Source organism: Parambassis ranga, chromosome 9 (genome assembly GCF_900634625.1).
Source record: "Parambassis ranga chromosome 9, fParRan2.1, whole genome shotgun sequence".
NCBI classification, from domain to species: domain Eukaryota; kingdom Metazoa; phylum Chordata; class Actinopteri; family Ambassidae; genus Parambassis; species Parambassis ranga.
The window spans coordinates 16,178,219-16,201,908 of NC_041030.1; the positions used below are offsets into that span (position 1 = coordinate 16,178,219).

Consider the following 23,690-nt stretch of genomic DNA (forward strand, 5'->3'; position numbering starts at 1 on the left):
TAATATTCATACACCGTGTTTTTTTTTTTACTAATGTCAATCTTTTACGAGAGAATGTGGCCACATTTAATGTCGATCATCTGGAGAAACATGTCATTAATCATTTTAAAGATTACACCTAAACCGTGGCACTATTTTCAGGAAGTCCATGAATCTTCAATGGCTGTTCAGTGGCATCCACGTGAGCCGGCGAACACACTACATTCACAGGCACACACGCACTATTTACACTCTGCAAGTGGACACATATTGATGGCAGCAAAACATGACAGCATGATTGCTCACAATTGACAGGATCAAGATGACGCATTGTAGCGTCTGACTTCAAAAATCCTGATATGAGCAAGACGTACATAGTGATGGAGGGGGTGGTTGCACGAGTAATAAAGTCATATATTAAACAAGGAGTGTTGTTTTCCCAGGTTGAAACATACCCACCCTATACATATTTAAATAATTCACTGGTAAAAAAAAAATCATAATTAAAATACATAGACATTGTGGGGACGTTTATTTTTTAACAAAGCATCATATAATATTATAAAACTATAAACATAAATAAAGACCTATATCTAAGAACTGGATGATTGTATACAATACTATATGCCGCTCCGATTCTGTAATTAACAAATGACCAACGTTGTCACACACATTAGGTAGATGTACGTAAACACGATTTATATTTCTTTGAATTATATTGACCATTAATGTGAACAGGCTGAAGGTTGTTAACTAAACTAGGTTTCATCCTGACCAAAGTGAGGTCTATACATTTATTTTAACCCCCTGAATCCGCATTGGTATCGGGGTCCTCATAAGGTTCCGTCACCGTCTGTCCATTTCAAAATGTAGTTGCTAAAAATTCAGAACATGCCAGATTACAAAAAAATAGACTAATAAGTGTTAGATATGTGTAAAAGTCAAGAGTATATTGAGAGCTTATGAATATGCATGCTCCTATTTCGGACTTTATAAAATATATGCGTGCTTTTTGATCAGGCGTTCTGCTTGGACCGCTATTGCGTAGTGCCGACATGGGTCCTCTGCTCTGACAAGAAGCTATGGGATTAGCAAAATAGAACAGAGATGCGAGTATCTCCCTGCTCACCTGTGAAAACATTATCTGTCAACCCCTTTCCTAATTGAGATTGTCTTCTTGTTTCTTACGATCTCTGAGAGTTATTTGAATGTGTTACTGAAGAATGTTGATATTCATGGCTTTGATCAGAACGGGAAAAAAACTTGTCTGAGTTAGCTCGCTAGCGCGTTAGAAAGCTCCTCTCGACGACATAATAAGCTGATGTGGTTTTGGGAACGCGGTGTGCCCGTTGTGTCAGAGCAACCCAGTTGTTACTGAGGGCAGCATCAGTCATTTGTAGATGGTATCTTCGGCCTATGTTACGTTTCACAATTGCCTTTGTTGCGTAATCAGCTCCCTTGACCGTGAGATGGAGTGGCATCCGCTTACTTGCTAGCAAGCGAAGCTAACAGCAACTCAGTCCCCAGTGTCTCCGCAGCGTTAGCAGAGCACTGCTCTCATTGCGCTGGCTAAAAATACCACTTCAGGAACCATGCGTAGGGTGCCTTCAAAAGTGTTGGACTAGTCCACATTGGACTTGTCTTCGGGTTTTCTGGTCACCTTGCTCGGAGTTGGACACTCTACATGGTCACTACACTTAATCTGAGACGATTGCAAGAGCGAGTCGGACCCCGGGGTTGTTGTGAGCTGAGCTGGCCAGATCTAAGGTTAAGTCGCACTGGCTGCTGGGCTTCGGGTCTCCAAGGGAACGACACTCGGCTTTGGCTGATCGGTGCCCCGATATCCATTTGCCCTAATGGCGTTGTCCTGTCATCAGTAGTAGTATAACACGCCTTGGTTCGGCCCAGGGTTGCAAGATCGAAACGTTCTGGTCTGAGAAAACGCTTTGTTTTCGCCGTCTACTCTCTGGGATTGGAAAGGCAGAGTTCAGCTGTCCAGAGCAGAACACTATGTCGGAGGATAACAACGCAGACAAGTTCATCAAGGTAGTGTTATTATAAAATGTGATTCTCTGAGCCACTAGATCAATGATGTTTTTGACTCCTGCACTGGTCAATGAAAGATAAATGTTATTTCTGAAATGCTGAAGACTTGTCAGTGCTAGTCCTCTTTGATTGTATTTGCATTTATGTTATGCTGAGATCAGTATTTTATCACACATTGTATATAATAAGCCTCAAGATGATCTTAATTGCCTTTTGCTCACAGAAAGACCTCTAAAACTAATCTTGAGTCATAGACTGATTTAACACATGGTGCTCCAGACAGTACATGATTATTTTTTGTCATTTATGATGGCAGAAATGTGAACTTTGGATAACATGGTGAAGAAGGGTCTACCCATGACCGTGGGTCCGCAGTATGTTGTCATGGTCATGGTCATTAACAGGGAATGTGTCCATACAAACGGGGTCTGGGATTTGTTCCTGGCCTTTTCCTCTCAATGTGTCACAGCCCAGGCATCTGTGTCAGCAGTAAAATGTGATCTCAAGTGGCCCCAGCCCCCGCTTTCACAGTGGGGAGGGACATAGTTGAGAATAGGAGCACACATTAGGGTTGTTATCATAAAGATAAGTGGATTAGCCAACAAACCTTTGACTGAAGCCAGGCTCTGTGATGTCAATGCTACCTATGCTGCATAACTAACCTGCTCCAGAACATGTTGGATTGCATCCAAGTGTGGTTTTTGCACAACCCGATTGCTCCACAGAAGGCAACAGTGCCCATGTGTTAAATATGCAACACACAGATCTCTATGTGTTTAAAGATGAAGGATACATTCACTATCTGGGACCACCGTTGTCTATAGTGCAGAGAGCTGTGTGTACTAAATACTAGTCCCTTATCCTGTGTTGCATGAATAAATCCTGGATATTATGATCGTCTTTGTGTTTAAACAGAGCAGATTGTCCTTGGCAGAGTACTGGTATTACCTTATGGTACCCTCTGGCATCGGTACAAAAAGATAATGTAGTGGACAAGACCAGTTCAGAGTGTGAAGGTGTAAGCTGAGGATGTGTCAGTCCATATAATGTAATGTTGAATAGAGTTGATTGCAAAAGTTGCCCCTCTTTTATCCAGTATAAAGCTTGCCCAGATGCACATGTTTTATGACAGCCATCCTGTCTTTTTCCAAGCATAATCAGTGTGAAGGATTAGCACTATTGTGAAACTAGAGGTGATAATTGATATATAGCTATTACACAACACAGTGCTAACTCAGTGGGGGAAAACATACATGGAAGTCTTTCTGAGCAGATTGTTGGTCCACCAAACAAGTGCATCTCATGAATGTTAAATTCTATGTTAAACATCTATACAGAAGTTTCTGTAACGTATTAATCGGGGATGTAAAATATTTCCATATGGACAGAAGTCCTATCTTTTCAAACTTGTGATAAACTGTCTGATTTTTCAAACAGGAGACATCCATTCTGGATGAGTACAACATAAACTGGACTCAGAAGTTGGGAGCTGGTATCAGTGGACCTGTCAGGTGAGTTAAGAGAGGCTCTTTTCCATCATCATTGTCTAAATAACACATTGACCTCACATTATTGCTGCCATAGCAATAATATCATCATATTATCTATCTGTTTGAAATAACCTGTTAAGCTTCGTTGTGGTGTCTGGAGCTTGCCATTGATAAGGCTTGAATATTTGCACTGTGCTTTTGTTTTAGTGTAGGTTTGAAAATTGTGTATCCTTTAAAAGTTTATGATGTGATTGAAGAGTGAGAGGGATGAATGTTGCTGTTCCCACAGCCTCTGCAGTGGATGATTAAATCACTGCTGCAGAGATGATGTCGGAGAAGACTTGGATTATTTGTGATGTCGGCTGTTAAATGGCAAAGGAAAAAAAACTCATGCATTTTTCTGATGTCTGCATTTCCTGTGTCAATGTGGCACCAGTATAATACCAGCACTGTATCCTTCATACATGAACACATTATTGGTGATATATGTGAATCATATAGATGCTTGTCGGCACTTACTTTAACTGACTGGACTAGCATGCAGCACAACATCACGTCTGACTGGAGGCGTGATGTGGAGATGTTTGGCATGGGTTCTGTTTTTGTTGTTCTTGGTGTGGGATCAGCTGTATCTTTAGCATCCTGGGCTTGAATCAAACCCACAAAAACTTTGTCTGTGGAAGTATGCATTTACATAACTGAATGCAAGTTGATTTATGTGAAATTCTTTGGCTTTGCTAAAGCTGATGAAGCTGGTGCTTGTGCATGCATCATAAAACTCAGCAGCTGTGTTCCTCTAATATTATATCTTATGCATAAAAACACATCTCTGAAATGCTAACAATAATTAGCAGTGACTGTTAAAGGCCAGATCTATGCATTGTCTAACATCACTGTACTGTAAAGTAGGGATATTGTCTGTTTGCCTTCAGTGTTGTGGCTGCTCTTGCAGTTTCCTACAGTCTGCTTATGCTCTGTGCAGTTCCCTTTGTGCTGCTCTGTCTGCCCTGCTGACTCCAGCTACACACAGCCTGTAATACATCAACGTCTGCTACTGATTCCTTCTGCTCAATCTGCAATTTGAAACTATCACAGTCGTGGATCAGGGAGAGCAACCTGTTATTTCCTAATGTGCGTAGTTCTGGCCTCAAGTGACAAAAATACTGAGAGATTGACTCACCAGCCCTCCATGTAAACACACACACACTCTATGATTCATGCTGTGCTGTTTCTTTTTCAAACACCTCCTGCTAAAACTTTCTCTTATTTATCAGACACTTTCTTTCACTTAGACTCCTGCCTTTGCTTTATCCCACCCCACCTCCCCACTCACCTGCTCACCACTTTTTGTCTCATAACACATTCATGTCTTTTACTCTACCAGCCCCCCTTTCTGTCTAACTCTGTGATTCATTAGGTAGGTATTACTTTCCAGTGAAGTGAACTTTGGCCGAAGCAGAATGTTTCTTGCAGTAATGCTTTAATAGTGTAATCTGAGTTTGGGGGCCAGAGGCTGCTGTTTAAAGTGAATATTTGAGTCCACTGTAGTGTAACTGTGTTTCTCATAAAAACAAATACATTTGCATACTTATTCTGCTACAGTGTTTGAAGCAACCTGTGGCCATGAGATATTTAATTCCTTTTGACCTTGTGATGATGAACATTATGACACATATTACACACACTTGGCTTTATTTTTGGTTTTACTGGAGTTACAGAGATGCTGACAAGATTCAGATTTCCCAGAACAAAGTGTGATGTTGACATAATACAGCTGGTTTGGTCTCTGTAGGTGGTCAAATGTAATCTCATAGCACCTATTACCCAGACTACATAACAAAATACAAATGTGTATCAGCTGAATAGATAGTAATGATAACTTTTGCTTATATACCACAGTTATAAACAAAGTTGACGTAAAAGGCGCAGCTTAAATTGCTTAAATACAAATTTTAGAGGACCAGACAGAACAACATCAAAACCAAAAGTGCAATATAAAATTTGAGCAGCACTTATTGTTCAGGGTCTTAAACAGCAACATCTGGTCTGTAGGTGAAATTTCATAACAATCAAAAGGCTCCTAGAAAGATCACAAATGTTGGCCCAAGATTGGACATGTAGAGCTTTAAAAGCAGGAAATAGGTCAGTAAAAGTGTGGTGATCTCTCCTGATTAGTCCATTATCAGTTAAGTAAACAATAAAAAATCTCCCTCTACAATGATAACTGTGTATTGATGAAGTATTTTTGGTACATAGACAGATAGTTCCACCATTAACAGCTTGTTTTATTCTGTGGTTGTGCTGAATGTTTCTGCCTTTTGTGGAGAATCCTGCATATAAGATGATTTCGGCACGTTTGGCATTAATTATTTCTCTCACTGCCATCATCATATGGGATCAATGAAGAGTTACAACAAGCTGACAGAGAACTCCGTCCGTGTGTGTGTGTTTTATATACAGACACAGTGATTACATTTTTACTCAGATAAGCATCATCAGTGACTGGTAACAGAAACACCTGAGAATGGGGGAAATATGACAGGTTCTTGTTGCCTGACAAACATTGTAATCCTGTTGTGCGAGAGGTTTGTTGACTGTTGTTTGCTTCTCATTCAGAGTTTGTGTGAAGAAGTCAACTCAGGAACGCCTGGCTTTGAAGATCCTCATTGATCGCCCCAAGGCCAGAAATGAGGTTAGAGGGAAACACTGCCATGGTTGTGATTAATGCCAGCTGTTTGTTGTCTTGGCTGTTGTTCCGTCTGCCTGCCTGTTATCAGTCTTTATTCATTCCAGGTCTTCTTTCCTTGTCAGTCTGTCTCTTGTGTGCTTTGGTCTGGTTTGTATGCATTTCTTTGTCTGTAAAGCTGTCTCTGCTGCAGTGAACAGTTTGTGCAGCAGCCTCTCCATGTCATTTGCAGCCCCCCCACATTTTGATCAAGCAGCTTATACAGCAGTTATGCAGTGAGACATGCAGTGAAAACAAGCTACACAGACTTTCCTCACACAAGCTCCCACTGCTAAACTGTAAAAGCACATTCTTCCTGCTAAACAACTCACAGTATTAATGAGGATCATTTTTCATCTTCTGAAATGGGAGGTGTGCCCAGTGTGCAGTACGCGCTGAATGCAGAGGTTAATAATGAAGTAGTTTATGACAGTAACACTGTCTTGGTCTGTCTAATGTGCAAATGTTTTTCTGTATCTGACAGTGTAATATGTCTCACTGTAATAACTGGGTACAAGCCTTCTTATTGTTGACAGAGCAATTTGAATATGAAGTACCTGTCTCAACCTGTCTGCACCTGGTCATCCATCTCGTACTTGTAAATGTCCTCATTCTTAGAATGCCTCCTCAGAATTTAGTACAAATGTTCACATGAACTCAAGGATGATTCTGGGGGTTAAAAGTTTACTCTAATGTACTGATGACTTGTGTCATCTAACCCTGTAGAAGCACTGAAACACTGCTTGCTGCCTTTTGGCGGTGCTGTGAACCAAGAGGGCTTTTTACCCTCTTGTCTATATGTCTGTACATTCATAGCAAATCTGGCTTGAAACAAACACACCGATACAGTATTCTAATATATATTATATGTGATATAAACAGGTGCGTCTCCACATGATGTGTGCCAACCATCCAAACATAGTGCAAATCCTGGAGGTTTATGCAAACAGTGTCCAGTTCCCACACGAGTCCAGTCCAAGGTAAAGAGTTCTGTTTATGAATTATTTTGTTATTATATGTTATTGTATGGTAATTACAATCTTTTCTCTTTGTTGTTTGGTGACAGAGCGAGACTCCTGATAGTCATGGAGATGATGGAGGGAGGCGAGCTGTTCCACAGAATCAGTCAGCACAGGCACTTTACTGAAAAGATGGCCAGTCAGGTCACCAAACAGGTAGGTGAACAGATACACACCCAGTCTACAGGCAGGTTCTGCATCACATAACATGTTAAACATTTTGAGTAATGATGTGTGTGTCAGAGGGACACATGCTTTAATAGAAGCAACTCACACCAGCTTTACTTAGGCTGTTTTAAAATGCTTTGACACACACACACACGTCTCAGTCTGATGTTTCTTCCCCTTGTAGATCAGTCAAGCGTTGGAACACTGTCACTCCCTAAATATTGCACATCGAGACCTGAAGCCAGAGAACCTGCTCTTTAAGGATAACTCTCTGGTGAGCTGCTCAAATTGCCTGCATGGACGTATTTAAAAGTAAAACCACTGCTCCTGAAGCTTTTCAGCCGAGCTGAGTCCCGATAGTGTTGAAATATCTTTTAAGTCTGAAATCAGTCCTCGCTTTTGCAGCTTTAGTGACATCTGAGATGTATTCCATCAGAGAGAGTCTATCAAATTAAACTTACCAAAGGTTCTTAGATGTTAACAAACTGAAGCACCGTATTTATGAGCCTCACTCTGTGATCCCGTCTCTTCTGCAGGATGCACCTGTAAAGCTGTGTGATTTTGGCTTTGCCAAAATTGATCAAGGAGACTTGATGACCCCTCAGTTCACTCCTTATTACGTAGCACCTCAGGTAAACAAAAACACAGAGTGCACAAAGACACGCTTGCTGCTTCTTTGCTCATCAAAATGACATGACATAAAAAATAACTGCATACATTCCCGTCTAGGTACTTGAGGCTCAAAGAAGACACCAGAAGGAAAAGTCTGGAATTATCCCTACCTCACCAACTCCTTACACCTATAACAAGGTAAAACCCACATCTGTGTGACCAAACCAAACTTTGGGCTAGATCCAGTATAGAATTCCCTTTTTTTTAATAGAGTCATTCTTTTCTGTCTGCAGAGCTGTGACTTGTGGTCCCTTGGTGTGATTATCTACGTGATGCTGTGCGGCTATCCTCCATTCTACTCCAAGCATCACAGTCGCACCATCCCAAAGGACATGAGGAAGAAGATAATGACTGGCAGCTTCGACTTCCCTGAAGATGAGTGGAGCCAGATCTCTGAGATGGCCAAGGACATTGTACGCAAGTAAGTCTGTTTCCTCGCTGTGTCGCTACTCATGCAGCTTCTTTCCTTGCTTATGTTCATTCATTGCACATTCAGTCATCCCTTTTCTGTAATGTCTACTCCCTCCTCTCTTCACCTGCTCCCTGCAGGCTGCTGAAGGTGAAACCAGAGGAGAGGCTGACTATCGAGGGAGTTTTGGCTCACCCATGGCTCAACTGCACCGAGGCCCTCGACAACGTGTTGCCCTCTGCGCAAATGATGATGGACAAGGTGAGCGAGGCGTCTATCAGTGCAGAAATGCTGCAGCAACATGCTGCTCTTTATGTATAGTCTAGCTGAGTGAATAACCTTGGAGCCTGTGCACATAACTAAACTCTTATTGTTCGCTGTCTTCCAGGCTGTAGTCGCAGGTATCCAACAGGCCCACGCAGAGCAGCTGGCCAACATGAGGATTCAGGACCTGAACGTCAGCCTGAAGCCTCTAAACTCTGTCAACAACCCAATCCTCAGGAAACGGAAACTACTAGGGTCTGACTGCTTTTCATGAAGTTTATCTGCCAGTCTTTTCATATGAAAGTATTAAACATTTTATATACTATACACTAGGTATTTCTCTAGTCATTCCTAATCCTGTATATATTCCTCTGCCTCTAGATACTTCATTATGTATTAGAGAATTTGTTGTTGTTGTTGTTGTTGTTGTTGTCTGATAAAATGTCAAAGTTCGGTCTGTTTTTTGACGTCCATGTTTCAGCCCCAAGCCCAGTGACGGTTTCTTCATTCATGACCCAGAGAACGGAGGGGAAGACTCCAACGTCGCACTGGAAAAATTACGAGATGTCATTGCACAGTGTATACTACCACAAGCTGGTCAGTACACCCACACTGATGTAAAGGAAGAAATCCAAATTCACACACGTTTGACACTGTGTGTTTTACATATAGGTGTAAATGCTGCATTACAAACACCTTTATTTTGGCTCAGTGGGTGTTTGGAAGATTTGCTTTTCATTTTGCCAAAAGGCACACAGAGGACACAACAAAGAAACTGCCAGTCTGCATGGGACACAGATAAGCAGTCACTAATATTATTCTGCTCTTCCCCCAAAATTGAGTTTACTTGTATAAGACACAGAACAGATAAAATGAGTAAACATTGCTGGAATTTTGAATGAGCTTATAGTTTACAGTATGTGAAGCACAAAGCAAAATCTCTCTTCAGAGAAAGAGGCAGGGAAGGTTGCTTCTGAAGTCATTATTTCTGTTTGTCCAGGAGAGAATGAGGATGAGAAGCTGAATGAGGTGATGTATGAAGCCTGGAGGTTCAACAGAGACTGTAAGCTCCTGAGAGATGGCCTGCAGGGGCTCAGCTGGGATGGTCAGTACCACTTCAACTAGTCCAAAAAGCCCTCCATTATATCTCTTAACCATTACAAGTATAGCTGTTCATTAATACCATCATAGGTCCTGAATATTCTATCAAATTTACTTAGTCCCCTCAGTAGGTGGATTTTTTTCTCTGGCTTCTTACCAAACAGTAAAAGCAGCTGCAGAGAAACCACAGAAATTAGGCAAAAATATCTAATTACTGCTACAACATGGACATGATTTTTAAATGGCTCAGAAGTGAAGGGTGGATTAGATATTAGATACTTCATTTTCCTCTGATTAGAACCTGAAAACATGTATCCAGTTTTTTAGTTTCTCTGGATTAACTCAGCCTTTTCTGGTGGTTTAATTAAGCAGCACAGTACTTCAAATGTTTTTAACCACAGGCTTTCTTTTTTCAGGACGCGCCTTCTCTGATAAAGTCGACCGCTTGAAGTTGGCTGAAATAGTGAAACAGGCGATTGAAGAGAAGACGAATCTCCAAGAATCTCATTAGCAAATGCTGTCTTTCTATCTTTTTTTTATATTGTTTATTATGACCCTTTTTAACCCATATCTAAAAAAAAGAAGCTTTTTTTTATGAAAAATGATACGCTAATCCACACACACACACACACAAATTCACTTGTTGACCCTATTGCAAGAGCTATTGTACAGCTGTAGATACATTTCAAAGAGGACTCATTGGTACTATAATTTTTTTTAATGGACACTTGCAAATAACATGGAAAAAATATATTTTCATTTTTGCAAAAAAAACAAACAAAAAAGATAAAAGAAGAAAAATCTGTGAAAGAAATTATTTTCTGAGAGGGAATTTTTATTAGCTGCTTATACAAGATGTCATGTGTTTTATCCCAGTTATTTCATTTTATTCAATTTTTATTTTAACCACATCCAAGATTTTTATTTATTTAAGCAAAGAGTTCCATTATTTTATACCTTACTTGTAGCTTGATAGTGAGCTCATCTAAAGATGAGAGAAGTTTTCTGCGATGTGACTTTGTTCTTCCACACAGTCTCAGACTACAGGTAAATTATATGAATCTTTGTTTTTTGTGCAACTTTCGCTTTAAACTTTTCATTGTATATTGGACAAGACGAGTGGAAATGGTGTTTGAAGGACGTGTCATAAAACTTAAAAAAAAAAAAAAAACATCAGTCTCAAATGTGTGTGTTTTGCCACAACCCCTTTCTTGACGTTGGTAGAAAGTGGCACCAAACAGATCTGAGCTGAGTGGATGGACATAAACACTGGCTGGTTTTCTTTCTGACCAACTTAAACAAGCAAAAAGCATCTCTGTACAACCTTTCAGCTGCGTCTCACACTTATTATGAGATGTCAGAAGCAGTAAAATTTTGTTGAAATGAACTTTCACATTTAAACATTAGATCCGTGAGCTTTTCATAACCCCTTTTGTTTGTGTTTGTTCCTAGCAAGTCAAATGAAGTGAATTGTTTCCCATTTTTGATGTGATTCAGAACGTCTTTGTTTAAAGTCATTGATCTGTTAAATGGACACAGTCTGAACTGCTTTGATGCAGATTTGCTGGAATTTACACCTGCTCATTTAATGTTTAAACTTTCAGATTAACAGTGGTTGTTACAGAGAGAGAGACTGTCATCATTTTCATGCCACAACACATCAGTTGGAAGGTCTGTTAGGATTTCTGTTTATGTTCTCCTGAATGTGCAATAGTGCAATAATTAGTGCATGCATGTACATGTTGGTGAAATTATATGCATCCAAGCTGCTAGTATTGCAGACCTTCCCTTCTTTGTTATCATATCGCTGATTGGCCAGAGTGATGTGTCACTGTTGTAGAGATCCACACATATCTGATGTTGTTTCTCTAAAGAGGGGCTGAAGGAAAGGGTTCATGATCAGGTGTGCTGAGTCTGCAGAGCAGATGGTTAATACTGTTCAAATCTCAAACTCACTTCTCTGTTGTTGATCTGTTGTTCCTTAATTTCTGACTGTCTTTACATAGAATTGTCTGTATGTTGTGACTCTATATCATCACGATCCAGTGAAATCTCCTTAGAACTGAAGGATTTTATTTCTGGGCCACATCACTCTTTTTTCCATATAGAGGCATGTTGGAGGTGTAGGACAACCGATGATGTTCACTTGGATTGTTTTTTTGTTTTATGTTTTTTTACACCATTTGAAACTCACATGAAGAAAAAGTCTTCCTGTTTATGTTTCTGTTCTAAAGGTTTGATTCAAACAGAAGTCTGTCATTAACATGATTCTGAGTTGACTGTCTAACAGTCTCCCTTCAAAAGCTGTTTGAAAAGGCCTTATTATTACAAGTTTTATGCTCAAATGTGCCTTGTTGAAAGGGCGGCATTTTCATATTTTACTGCTCTCATCCTTACAAATAAATCACAGGATGAAGGGGAACTCATTGTCATTGGAAGTAGGGATTAATAAGAAGGTTGTTGCGTCATAGTGCTTAGGAAATTAAACTTAAAAAATATTTATTTATTTAGTTCAAAACATGTACACAACTGAGAAATTTAAGGAACCCCCCTACCAGCTTTATGTTTGCCCAATGAATATAAAGCTAAAGCTAGCAGCCTCGGTGTTAGCTTTGCTGTGAGCTTAGACTAGAACAGGAAAAAAGTTAGCCTCAGTTCAGCTGCAACAAAACCTCTGGACACTTCTGATTTTTACCAAATAACATCTCATGTGTTGGATATTTAACCTGTCTTTTTTTTTTTTTTTTTTTTAAAGCAAAGTTCTAAAGCCGATTTTTTGCCTGTACAGCAAGTAGCGTTCATTTTACCTGTGTACCGTGGTTGCGAAGTAACGGTCCGCACCCTTAATTTGTCCGTCGGAAACACTGTCAAATGGCAACTATTCCGGTTCTTTAAAAAAAATCTTTAACAAATTGTAATGTGCTATTTGAGAGGCTTTACAAATACTCCTACCAGCTACACAAATGCATTTATAATGGACAGCTGTGGGGTTTGGCCTATCCGATGTTGAATCGATTGTTTAAGTTAACACATCTTTGTTAAAAGTGGAACCAAATGTTTTGTTATGACCATATCTGTGTGGATGTGTGACTGTGTGTAATTAATTTATATGTGAGTATGTGTGCTACTTTTTATCAGTAAATCAGAACTTTTTCTATTCTATTCTCCCGCAAACCTACAAATAACCTAATTCCTATCTTCTGCTACCTGAGAGAACATTACTGTTGTTGAAGGGCGGTGTATTTATTAGTGTTTTTGTACTGTAAAGTCAAGGCATGTACTTGATGAGTCCTAACAGTGAAAACTCTATGCTCAGACACCATCTACCTGCTGTCCGCTGCTCTGTCTGGCTCAGTGTTACTAAAAATTCCAGAGAGCAGATGTTTCTGAAGAGGCTGCATCATTTTACTGAGCAGTCTGCTGCAGCAGGTTTATCTCAGAACGACAAACCAAACTTTAGATGACTCTCAAATATTGCTTAGCTTCCACTACTTGCTTCCTCTGGCTCTGTGGAGAGATAAGCTTTCTGATTTTTATACCAGGGAGAAAACGAAGAAGATTTCTTGTTTATACAAGCTCTCCCAACATAGATGCTGGCATAAGATGAATTTATGTCCCCACCCCCTTTTAAAAAAATGCATGCTCATTAGGGCAGAAATGGCTTTTTCAGCACTTCTGTTCGTAATAAACATCAGTAGCTTCCACTTCCTCTGCTGTATATGTAAAGTACTGAGAGGTTTCGAATTATTTGGTATCAAATGAATGTGAAGTGGAAGGTTTTATTTCTCCTGGAGTAGCTGTTCCTGTTTATGTTGAAACATCAGGAGGAAATGAAATCATTTCAAAGTTTGGAGCTTTTTTCTCTGTTATTACCAGTCCTCCTGATTTCCTCTGGTCTGGCAGTTATGTAGCATGAATCCCTCATCAAAGAAATTGCTGTATTTTTGGTCTATACATGTCCGTTGCCCTTTCTGCCTTCTTGGAATGTCATCAACATGCTGACTTTGTAATAAAGGAATTATTTGACTTTTCATAAAAGTGTTTTTTTCCCTCTATTTGTGAATTTGTGCAAAGTCTGAATTGGATTAAGGCGGAGTAAAAATCGTATTACATGTAAATGATAGGGTTTGTTTGCACTCTCGGTAATTAGAGGAATTTGGCTTGCTGTGAGAGGCTTTGAGTATTTAATTCTAATCTGTAGGTCTGCTTCTGTAATTAAACATGCCATCAGCAGATGATTATTTCTGAGGTAAACTGATTTTCTCCCCCCTAAAAAAAACTTCTGCTTAATGTAACGTTAAATTAAAAATCTTTATTGCAGATTGGAGACAGAGCAGATAGAACTCTTTAACAAATTCATCAACCTCAGACAAAAATAATGTTCACAATGATACACAACTGAAGACACACACAAGCTCTCTTACAAATATTTAAGGCACTTTTTTTAATTTGTTGGAAAGCAGCAATAAAACCAGACATTTGGTTCCAGGATAGAAAACAAAAAGCATGAAAAAAAATTACAGAATAAAGTCTAGTTTTACACGGGACATTGTTTTTAGTTACACTTGAGTAATGGTGGATCTTTAACAGCAGTGGAAATGTTATAACAGAGACCAAGATATAAGCAGGAGAGTCGTTAACAGGTGAGATTACTGCCATTCAAGACCATTAGTTTTCACCCATTAAAGCCACTTATGCACATTCGTCACAGCCTTAACTTACTTTTTAAAGGGCAAATACAGGTAAAATCTGACCGAGGAATGTGTATAAATGGATCTAAATGGTGTCTTATTGTCCAATTTCCTGCTCCTTGTGATTGAGTTTGTAGTTTAGTAATTTAAGTGGGACTTGAAAACTTAACTAGACACAGACCAACATCAATCTTTTAATCTGCACCGGCACTTTAATTCCCAGTTTAATAGGTTAAACATAATCTGTATGTTTGGAATGTGTTTGTTAGAGCTTTGGTCCCTTCTCCACTGCGGCATATATTCTGCCCACTGTACACCAACCGATGCCTTAAGACAAATTCCCCCCGTGTGGAAATGTACTTGGCAAAGCAGGCCAACTTCAAAACGCATTAATTCAATGCTTTGAAATTCACACTAATGTGACACAGAGGCCTGAGAACCGAGGTGTTTTGCACAAAATAACTGAACTAAAACGGAGTTACGGTTAAAGCAAATCCACTTTAGGTCTGCAAGAAAACTCATCAGCCCCCCCCCTCCCCTCCCCTCCCCCCCCTCCCCTCCAGAACCCAATGGAAGACAGTGACCATGTTTTGACGGGTGTGACTCAGTCTGAATCCTCGTCATCCAAGTACTCTTCAGCATTGCTATGCGTGCGGGTGATGTCTGAAATGAGAACAGTGGACGGGTTATGAGACGAATCTTCACATTAAATTTTTATGCTCTTTACCCACAATACATGGGTAGCACATGAGAAAATATGTGTATTCTGCATATGTGAGTGCTGTGACGCTGCCCCCTGGTGGCAGCTGCACTTACTGCTTCCCTGCTTTCTTTTCAGGAGTGAAGCACACTGGGCGTTGGTGGCCATCTCCAGAGCGAGCTTGTTCTCATTGTTCCTGATGTCTGTCCTTGCATCTGAAACAAACATAATAAAAATCTTCAGGAGTATTTCAAGCTGGATGCACATGTTCTCAGCAGGGAGCTCAGGTTTACATCCACCCAAATAAAAAGAAAAATAATCCATTATTTTTTTCAGGAGGCATGTCTGGATACTTACTCTTGTTAAGCAGCATTTCCACAATGTCAGAATAACCTTTCCAGGCAGCAGCATGCAGCGGGGTGTCTCCGAGTTTATTCTAAAACACAAAACATCATTAGTAATCAGTTTGTGTCCAAAACACAGGAAGCGCTAATCCCATTACGCCTTACAGACCTCAGTGCAGTTTTTTGAAGCAAACTAAAGCCAGCAGTACCAGAAAAACTAAGAGGCAGTGTTGCTGTTTAATTCAGACATATTTTAATATCATTACCCCATCTAAATAGATGCTAGGGTTATCATTACTAGGCCTTGATCATCCAGTTCCAGAGATTTCAACACTACATTACTATGCTGCTCTTCTTCACTGGGAACCCTGGATAACTGCAGTCTGAGGCTGCTATCCTGTCGTTTGTCAAACATTAGTGAGGGAACTTTAATGTCTGAACGAAGTCTTTCTCACCTGCTGGTTCAGCTCCACGTTGGACTGGCTTAACAACAGCTCCACCACATCTGAAAAGAAGGGAACTGATTTAATCATGCATATCGCATAACAATCACACAGGAACAATGGAGGGCCAAGATCAACTTCCTGTTTTAGTCTTTGTAACTGTATGACAAAATGCCACAGACATCTGTGAAATTTGTAAGTCATCTGAAAATGTACTGTGTTTGTTAATTCCTGCAAAATCCACATCATGAAGTAACCGTTACCTTTATGTCCTCCGTGACATCCCCAGTATAGGGCAGTGTTTCCAGCCTTATCCAGCCCATTGATGCCAACCTTGTTCTCCACACATTCCCTCAGCCAGCTCAGATTGCCTGTTTAAATACACAAATATGTGTGCGTGCATGCACAAAGCAGATGCAGAGTTTAACTTAATCTAAATACAAGGATGCCACAATATTCAAAATATTTAGAGACCTACCTCGTTTGGCTGCTTCATGCATAGGATTGTCAATGGACTCTGCCTGCTCAGCCACTAGAAAGCAACAAACATTCATGCATTATGTATCATTTACTACTAAGACAAGATTAATGCCTACAGCAGTCCTGTTACACTTAAATAACGACTTTTCCTGCTGACCATAGTTACTTGGAATTAATCCCGTCCTTCCTCTGCATGTCCCTTTCCACCAGTTAGTGTCGCTCTGCAAACAATAGAAAATAAATAAATAGAAAGAAACGGATGAGATAAGGGAGTGGGAGTAAAAAGTCTGACAAAAGGGCAAAACGGAGACAAAATGCAGAGAGTGCAGGTTCCAAAAAAAGAAAAAGAACGAAAAAAAAGAGGAAGAAGGAGGAAGGAGACCTTTGAGGTTTTACTGACCGTGTCAGAGATGTACAAGATGTCTCCTTCTTCAAAATACAACTCGTCCGGCTAAAAAACAAGCAAACAAAAACAAAACACATGAGACTTATTCAGCCATAGTGCACTGATACTATTCTAACTTTCATGTTAAACTTCTTTCCCTAGCTTCCTCTTCTTTCTCCCCACCACAGCCCTGGTTTTCAGTGGGTTTACCTGAGATGATTAAATAACCATTTACAACACATTTGCAATTTATTAATTTTCCAGTTATTTGTTGACTTTACGTAATAATCTCACACAGATGTCAATAGATTTCAACACGAGCAAGACTTTGTGAGTGTTTAATGGTGATTAAATGATCAATTGATTCATCCTAAGTCTTTTACTAACAGTGATATGAACTGATAATGAGGAAAGATCAAACATTAGAAAACAAACTATTTTAACAAAGGTTCTTACTGTTCTGGGGTCGAAGGTGAACAATGCTCTGAACACTTTGACTTGGCCTAGAGAGAAGAAAAAACACAACACACACAAATACACACAATGTAAGTTACACTAAGTGTAGGAAAATCATTTGTACGGAGTTTGAGTTAAAGCATAATGTATATCTGAAGGACTGTGTTCTAAAGGCTGTATTTTTTAGAATGATGTTGGTTAGATGAAATAAGGTCTCAGGAGATTGTCACACTGTTTACGGTATGTGTCTTAAAAAGATGATGCATCATTCTGGTGGCACATAAGAAGTCTGAGGCCACAACTGGGTCAGTTAAACCTGCAGCTGAGGGTAGAGTTTGTAATGTGGTAAATGAGTTTTATATAGTGTTACAAAGATAATCAGCAAAAATGCAATAAAGAGCTGGTTATATCAAGCCAACAGAATTCTAAGCAGTACTACATGCAAAGCAAAGACACACTGTGTGTGTGTGTGTGTGTGTGTAGCTGCCCTTAGGGCCTGTGGTGGCTCGAGGCCTGGTGTTAGCTCTGCTGCTGGAATGCTACCATAGTGGTTGCGGCTTTAGCTGAACTAGTTTGCAGAGACCTACAAATGATCTTAAAGAGACACTGTATATTTTTAAAACATACATGCAAGGTTTACTAAACAGACTAATGAGTCCAGTCTAATCCAGCACTGCTTCAATCCTACTGATTTGCATCTGCGCTTCAGCACTCCTGTTTAAATGACATGACACGTGTAGTTTGACTGATGCCTATCTGTCTTTATTCAAAGTTTTTTTGTGCTGCTTCTAGCATGACAGTCTTTAGAGTTAATGTTAGTAAATCACAAACCAGAATTCAACAGTCTAACAAACGTGGTGATGAATCATGAATTAAAGCTAACATTTATGTTTACACAGGGCTAAACGATGTATGGTTGCAGCTCCCCTCTGCTGCTGCATGGAGCTTCTGTTTAGCTTCAACACTGCCTCAGTGTCTCAGAGCTGAGCTGCCGCAGCACAAGTCCTGCTCTGTTCGACGCAGCAAGCATGTCTGCTCTGCAGGCCCAGTCATGCAGCTTCAAACACACAAACCCCTGTGCTGCTGACGTTACCAGGTTTTAGCTGCATTTTACACCCTCGGGGTAAATATGAGGATAAATTCTAGATTTAAAAAAATAAAATGTGGACATAATAAGAGAAACACCGTCAGTATGTTTTGATGATTCCCAGCTGTGTTATTTTATTGCATAAGCAATTGCAACAGCTCAAATCCTCCCCAACACACACACACAAATGTGTCTGATCTAAGCTATCGCACCCCCAGTCTTCTTTAAAACCAAACCCAGCAACTTGACCAACTTCTGATCATTTCTACTAGACACTGCACATGGGTCTTACTGTGCTATAACACAAAACGGAACCACATTCCTCTTCTAAAAGGAGAGCTTTGAGGGAAACAATAGGAGAAACACACATGCTTGGTCTTGCTCATAGTAAAAAGAGGCCGTGCATCATTAAAAAGAAGTCGTAGATAATGTGTACATCAAAGTCCTACCCTTAAATCTCACAATCAAACATCTCCACACGAATTACTGCATTAGGTGGATCAGTCATGACTACTACTGTCGCACCCCTGCAACCTGCCATCTGTCACAACAGACCATCTCAGTTGCTGTCACAGCCAGGTGAGGTGTCATGGAGCTGACTCATTAATATGAACGTGAGTGTTAAGAATGGGTCATGACATGTGTTGGGCTCTGTTTCCACAGGGGGCCACAGCAAGCAGGCACGTGTTTGCAGATATTTATCCATTTACCCTCTGTGTCATTGCAAAGCATATGTTCACATGTTTTTATAGACATATACAACAGCTCCAATCTTATATATGAGATCATGAGCTGTTAAATGTGACCACATGAGCGTTTAAGGATGCAGCATCCATGCAATACATCCTACATACACTACTGCCCAAAGGTCTGGGGTCAGCCAGGACAGTTTTATAGCTTCCCTGATCAGCACAACAGTCTTCAGCTGTGCTAACATAATTGCACAAAGGTTTTCTAATTATCAATTAGCCAACATGATTAGAACACCATTAGAATACAGGAGTGATGGTTGCTGGAAATGGGCCTCTGTACAACAATGTAGATATTCCACTAAAAGTCAGCCAGAATAGTCATGTACCCCATTAACAATGTCTAGACTGTGTGTCTAATTATTTTAATGATATCTTCATTTACAAAACAGTGTTTTTTGTGTTTTTTTAAAAAGGACATTTCTAAGTGACCCCAAACATTTGAAACGTTTTGTATATGGCCTTTATGACCCTAAATTTATGACCTATGAACCTGAACATTCAGCTTTTGTGTTGAAAGGTGTTGATTTTTTTTAGACTAAATATTTGAAACAATCCCCCAAAAAACTGCACTTTAGCTTCATTACATAAGAAAAAAAATAAATTTGAGCATTGAGAACATTTCACCTTGTTGTAATAAACCAATATTTTGATTTCAATTTGTCAATGACATGAAATCAGCTACAGATGCAGAGCTGTTTCTATTTTGTTCTCTAGTCATGACAAAATGTGAATCACATCTGAAAAAACACATGACATGCTGCAAAACCATCAATTTCCCACTATATTTCTGACACATTTCCCCTAGGTTTGGCAACAGACTAATCATGGAGGAAGTCAGACTGATGATGTAAGTGAGCATAAACTCATCATCACCTTCTAACCTGCTACCAGTCAATGGAAGCGCTCTCCTTGTCCGAGTTAAGTGGAAATAGGGAAGTGACAGAGGCCTGCAGCTGAGAGCTAGGTGTCCCTCTGTCAATCAGCACTGCAGGCACGAAAACACTTTAAACAGCCCAGCAGCAGTCCTGACACCATCAGCAGTAATGGATACTGCTGTTGTCCACAGTTTAAGACCTTTCTTAACACTAAGGGATAAAAGTTTCACAGACAAATCAAACTGTCCTCTGAAGTGTTCACCGCCCGTCCGTTAACGCTCACACCGCCGACAAGGTGCGCTGTCCTCGTCAAAACACACAACTTTTTGGCTAAATTTAAACAATAAGCCCCCTCTCAGTGGGACTCTTACCTGGTTTGGCCGGTTTTGGAGGAGGCTTCGACATTTGTAAGGCTCAAATATAAGGTGAGAAGAGAAGAAAGACGGTGTGTTTGATCAACTAAACCCGTCGCTAGAGCGTGAAGCACTTTGCTGCTTACACTCCCAATGAGGAAGTACGGTTACGCGGAAAAGTTAGTCTGCGCATGCGTCGATTCTGACGAGCTAGATAGCTAGATCGATCGATTTAACCTATATTTTCTGCATTTTACGCTATTTAATCGATTTATTTCAATTTAAATTACTTGTTAAAGTATTTTGTATACTTAAAAAATATGGTTGCACACACAGTTTGTACAAAGTGCGAACTATTGTTATTTGTCCTATACATTTATATTTATTGTTTTATTATTTTTTTAAATGTATCAAATTCATCAATTTCGCTACATTTATAATAATCAATGTCATAATGATTTGATTTTTTTTTTGTTTTATTCAATGGGCAGGTCGTCAGTGACGTAGCAGCTCCCTCAGCGAATCACGACCGTCCGATAGCGGAAGCACAGGGGTCCTCAGGGCAGGCCAGGGTTGGTGCACATCTGCAGGCAGCTACAAACATGTTGCGCCCCAGTAAAGTCTGCACATGAACTGATAATCAATCAGCTGTTACCAGCTGCTTTAACGTTATATTTGCACGGAGGAGCCGCAACGAGTCAAAATGAAGACGCTTGTTGTTGGAGTTGGAGGGTAAGTAGGTGTGAAGGATTGTAAATATAATATGGTGATCTGCTTTTGTTGTCCCTGTGGTATTTTGGGTCCAAATAGGCCATGTGCATGAGTGAAACAGCAAATTAGGTGCAAAGATGTTTTTATTTGAGCAGATAAGGTAGTTCACTTCTGAGGCCACACATAGAAGTAATGTACATTAAAGTACATGTTAATAGTGGCAGACATCGGCAGAACAGTGAGGACACCAGGTCAATGCAGCATGTGACAACCGTGTGGCAGCAAAGCTGATAAGATTTGTTTGCTCTTTAGGAAAAAAGACAGCATTCTTTTTCAGTATCAGATCACCCTTTCCATGTACTCCCTAATGACCTGTTAAATACAGGCCAACCCTGATCCCTGTGTGTGTGTTTGTTTTTTCATTGTCAGGATGACCAATGGAGGAAAATCTACTCTTTCCAAGACTCTACAACAGCAGATACCCAACAGCTGCATCATAGCTCAGGACTCATATTTTAAGGTAGAATCATTTTTATACTTTGATCTGCTGTCACAGAGATTTGAGAGCTTGGCTGATCGCATTAGTTCTTTCTTCAGGATGATTCAGTGGTACCAGTGGACCACAACGGCTTCAAGCAATACGACAGTAAGGATTAGACAGATTTACTCATTTACATTGAGTTTAGTTTTCTAATGATTATAACACACAGTATTGTAACACATCCTTCCTACACAGTGAGAAAATGTTCAATCGCAGATCAATCGCTTATCTTCCTTTATTCTGACTATTTCAAGTGCTCGATGCCCTCCACATGGACACGATGATGAGTGACGTTGACTCGTGGAGAAAAGATCCTGAGTCGTTCTTGAAGCAGCGAGGCCTTAAACCAGAGTCTGGAACACCGTGGGTCAATGAGGAAGAGAAGGAGGAGGAGGTGTACGTGCTGATAGTGGAAGGCTTTCTCATTTTTAACTACAGGTACGCATGTTTATTTAAGTTGATCAGAGAGTTTCTTTGTTTCTGAAGGTGAAAGGATGCTGTAACCCCCCGGTGTCTCTTCATCTTTCACTCATCCAGGCCTCTAAATGAGCTGTTAGACAAAAGATATTTCATGGAAATTCCTTATGACGTCTGCAAGAGGAGACGGAGGTACTCGTCCTTTTACTGTGCATTTTCTTTCCGTTTTTGCTGTTTATGTTTGAGCTTCATATATATTTGTGGCTGTGTGTTGCTGTCTGGTTGATTGACAGTTTGAGGGTGTACACGCCTCCTGATCCTCCAGGCTACTTCGATGGACACGTGTGGCCAATGTACCTAAAAAACCGTCAGGAGATGGGGAGCATCGCATCCAAAATTGGTGAGAGGCCACCTCAAAACCCTCTTTGTGTTTACTGTACTGTATGTATGTGCCAGTGCTGCATGAAGATATTGATGCCAGTTTTGTTGAATAATAAAATGCATGCACGTTTAATCTGTTTTTCAGTGATTCTTGATGGTCTGAAGTCGAAAGAGGAGCTGCTGTCTGCTGTGTATAAAGACATTAGTCAGGAAATAGAAAGACTCAGGGGTGAAGTTGCTACATGATGAAGAATTATGATGGTTTTCACAACAATTAGGCTAATTTGAAACTAATTATTCTGTATGTTTTGAGCTGTTTTTGTCTTCCAGGCTACTGTTTTTAAAAATCTTTGTAGGTACAAAGTTTGAGTTTTAGATATATATTAATGTTTCGTTTAGGCCAGTTACAGTATAGAAAGCCTTAAATGTATGGCACAAGTTAGGGAAAATAAAATCACATGAGCAACAAATCAAAAGCTTTATCTTAAGATTTATAATTGTTGAATGTGACCACAAAGATTATGCAGTAATTCAGTGTAAATATTTTTTATTTGTGTATTTCTTCTGGACTAATGCAAAACTGAAATGACCAAAGTTCTGTGACTGTGCTGATCTTCTTGTAATATATTAAGTGGCTGCGCTGGAGTCTGGACTGTAACATGATATTTTTGTCATTAAAGACCCGGTGTTTCTTAAATCTTGATACTACAGATGTTAACTCCTGATTGTTTCCTGTTGTTTGATGATTTTTTGTTTCATTTTCATTTCTGCCGTTTCTCTCTGTAGCACTGCAAACCTGATGAGAGGGGATGAACTTTTTAAATTTCACCAATTATTCTGTTTATTGTTTCTGTCCAGGCTGTCATCCAAGTGCAGGTACAGAAAAAACTGGCAAGGTAAACTGTGGAATGAATTAGGCTGCGAGCTGGCTGCTGGACAACAAATGGGTTCAGACATAGCTGTAGATTTCAGGCTGTAGCTGGACACCTGAGGGCTGGAATTTGGTCCGGTATCTATAAACTGAGTTGGGACCTGAATGAGCAGGGTGAGCAGAGCTAATGTGAAACAATGGGTTAAAAAAAAGAACTAAAAGGATGGATGGATGGTTTACGTTTTTGTGATGGGGTGCTGCAGCTGCACAGGCTCAGAGCATGGATCTCCACTGTGCAATCAGGTAAGAGGCTGCAGAGGGTGCAGTTCT

General features: G+C 40.0%; 3 protein-coding genes across 5 annotated transcripts; 2 read left to right on the top strand and 1 right to left on the bottom strand.

The window, feature by feature from the left end:
- The first annotated feature begins 1,069 nt into the window (after positions 1-1,069).
- Positions 1,070-11,094, top strand: mapkapk5 (MAPK activated protein kinase 5). Of its 2 annotated transcripts, XM_028414080.1 has the most exons (14): positions 1,070-2,025; positions 3,463-3,536; positions 6,132-6,207; positions 7,123-7,220; positions 7,307-7,415; positions 7,612-7,701; positions 7,964-8,059; positions 8,157-8,237; positions 8,333-8,520; positions 8,649-8,769; positions 8,897-9,027; positions 9,254-9,369; positions 9,773-9,877; positions 10,290-11,094. In XM_028414080.1, the coding sequence occupies exons 1-14, from the start codon at positions 1,990-1,992 to the stop codon at positions 10,382-10,384; spliced, it is 1,416 nt and encodes a 471-aa protein (XP_028269881.1). In that variant the 5' UTR covers positions 1,070-1,989; the 3' UTR covers positions 10,385-11,094. The 2 variants fall into 2 exon arrangements, with proteins under 2 accessions (XP_028269881.1, XP_028269880.1); XM_028414079.1 differs by lacking the exons at positions 9,773-9,877; positions 10,290-11,094 and adding an exon at positions 9,445-9,759.
- A 3,199-nt stretch (positions 11,095-14,293) lies between these two features.
- ostf1 (osteoclast stimulating factor 1) lies at positions 14,294-20,600 on the bottom strand. 2 transcript variants are annotated; one of them, XM_028415019.1, is made up of 10 exons: positions 20,458-20,600; positions 17,373-17,419; positions 16,932-16,982; positions 16,698-16,752; positions 16,530-16,583; positions 16,315-16,422; positions 16,064-16,113; positions 15,622-15,700; positions 15,381-15,479; positions 14,294-15,227 (listed from the first exon to the last, which is right to left on the bottom strand). In XM_028415019.1, the coding sequence occupies exons 1-10, from the start codon at positions 20,489-20,491 to the stop codon at positions 15,169-15,171; spliced, it is 636 nt and encodes a 211-aa protein (XP_028270820.1). In that variant the 5' UTR covers positions 20,492-20,600; the 3' UTR covers positions 14,294-15,168. The 2 variants fall into 2 exon arrangements, with proteins under 2 accessions (XP_028270820.1, XP_028270819.1); XM_028415018.1 differs by having other exon boundaries at positions 16,689-16,752.
- A 436-nt stretch (positions 20,601-21,036) lies between these two features.
- nmrk1 (nicotinamide riboside kinase 1) lies at positions 21,037-23,186 on the top strand. Its single transcript, XM_028414397.1, has 7 exons — positions 21,037-21,171; positions 21,580-21,670; positions 21,748-21,796; positions 21,946-22,129; positions 22,229-22,300; positions 22,402-22,508; positions 22,635-23,186. Exons 1-7 carry the CDS (start codon positions 21,143-21,145, stop codon positions 22,733-22,735), a joined length of 633 nt encoding a protein of 210 aa, XP_028270198.1. The 5' UTR covers positions 21,037-21,142; the 3' UTR covers positions 22,736-23,186.
- The last annotated feature ends 504 nt before the right edge of the window (positions 23,187-23,690 follow it).

What these genes read in the sequence shown, in the direction of transcription:
- nmrk1 (XM_028414397.1), top strand. Translation starts at nt 21,143, where the DNA reads ATGAAGACGCTTGTTGTTGGAGTTGGAGG. An exon ending in CTTGTTGTTGGAGTTGGAGG is followed by an intron (nt 21,172 to 21,579) that starts GTAAGTAGGTGT and finishes TTTCATTGTCAG; the next exon opens with GATGACCAATGGAGGAAAAT. An exon ending in TTTCTCATTTTTAACTACAG is followed by an intron (nt 22,130 to 22,228) that starts GTACGCATGTTT and finishes TCACTCATCCAG; the next exon opens with GCCTCTAAATGAGCTGTTAG.
- ostf1 (XM_028415018.1), bottom strand. Translation starts at nt 20,491, where the DNA reads ATGTCGAAGCCTCCTCCAAAACCGGCCAAACCAG. An exon ending in TCCAAAACCGGCCAAACCAG is followed by an intron (nt 17,420 to 20,457) that starts GTAAGAGTCCCA and finishes TCTTCTCTCTAG; the next exon opens with GCCAAGTCAAAGTGTTCAGA. An exon ending in GAAAAGAAAGCAGGGAAGCA is followed by an intron (nt 15,228 to 15,380) that starts GTAAGTGCAGCT and finishes TTCTCATTTCAG; the next exon opens with ACATCACCCGCACGCATAGC.
- mapkapk5 (XM_028414079.1), top strand. Translation starts at nt 1,990, where the DNA reads ATGTCGGAGGATAACAACGCAGACAAGTTCATCAAG. An exon ending in GGTATCAGTGGACCTGTCAG is followed by an intron (nt 3,537 to 6,131) that starts GTGAGTTAAGAG and finishes CTTCTCATTCAG; the next exon opens with AGTTTGTGTGAAGAAGTCAA. An exon ending in CTCCTTACACCTATAACAAG is followed by an intron (nt 8,238 to 8,332) that starts GTAAAACCCACA and finishes TTCTGTCTGCAG; the next exon opens with AGCTGTGACTTGTGGTCCCT.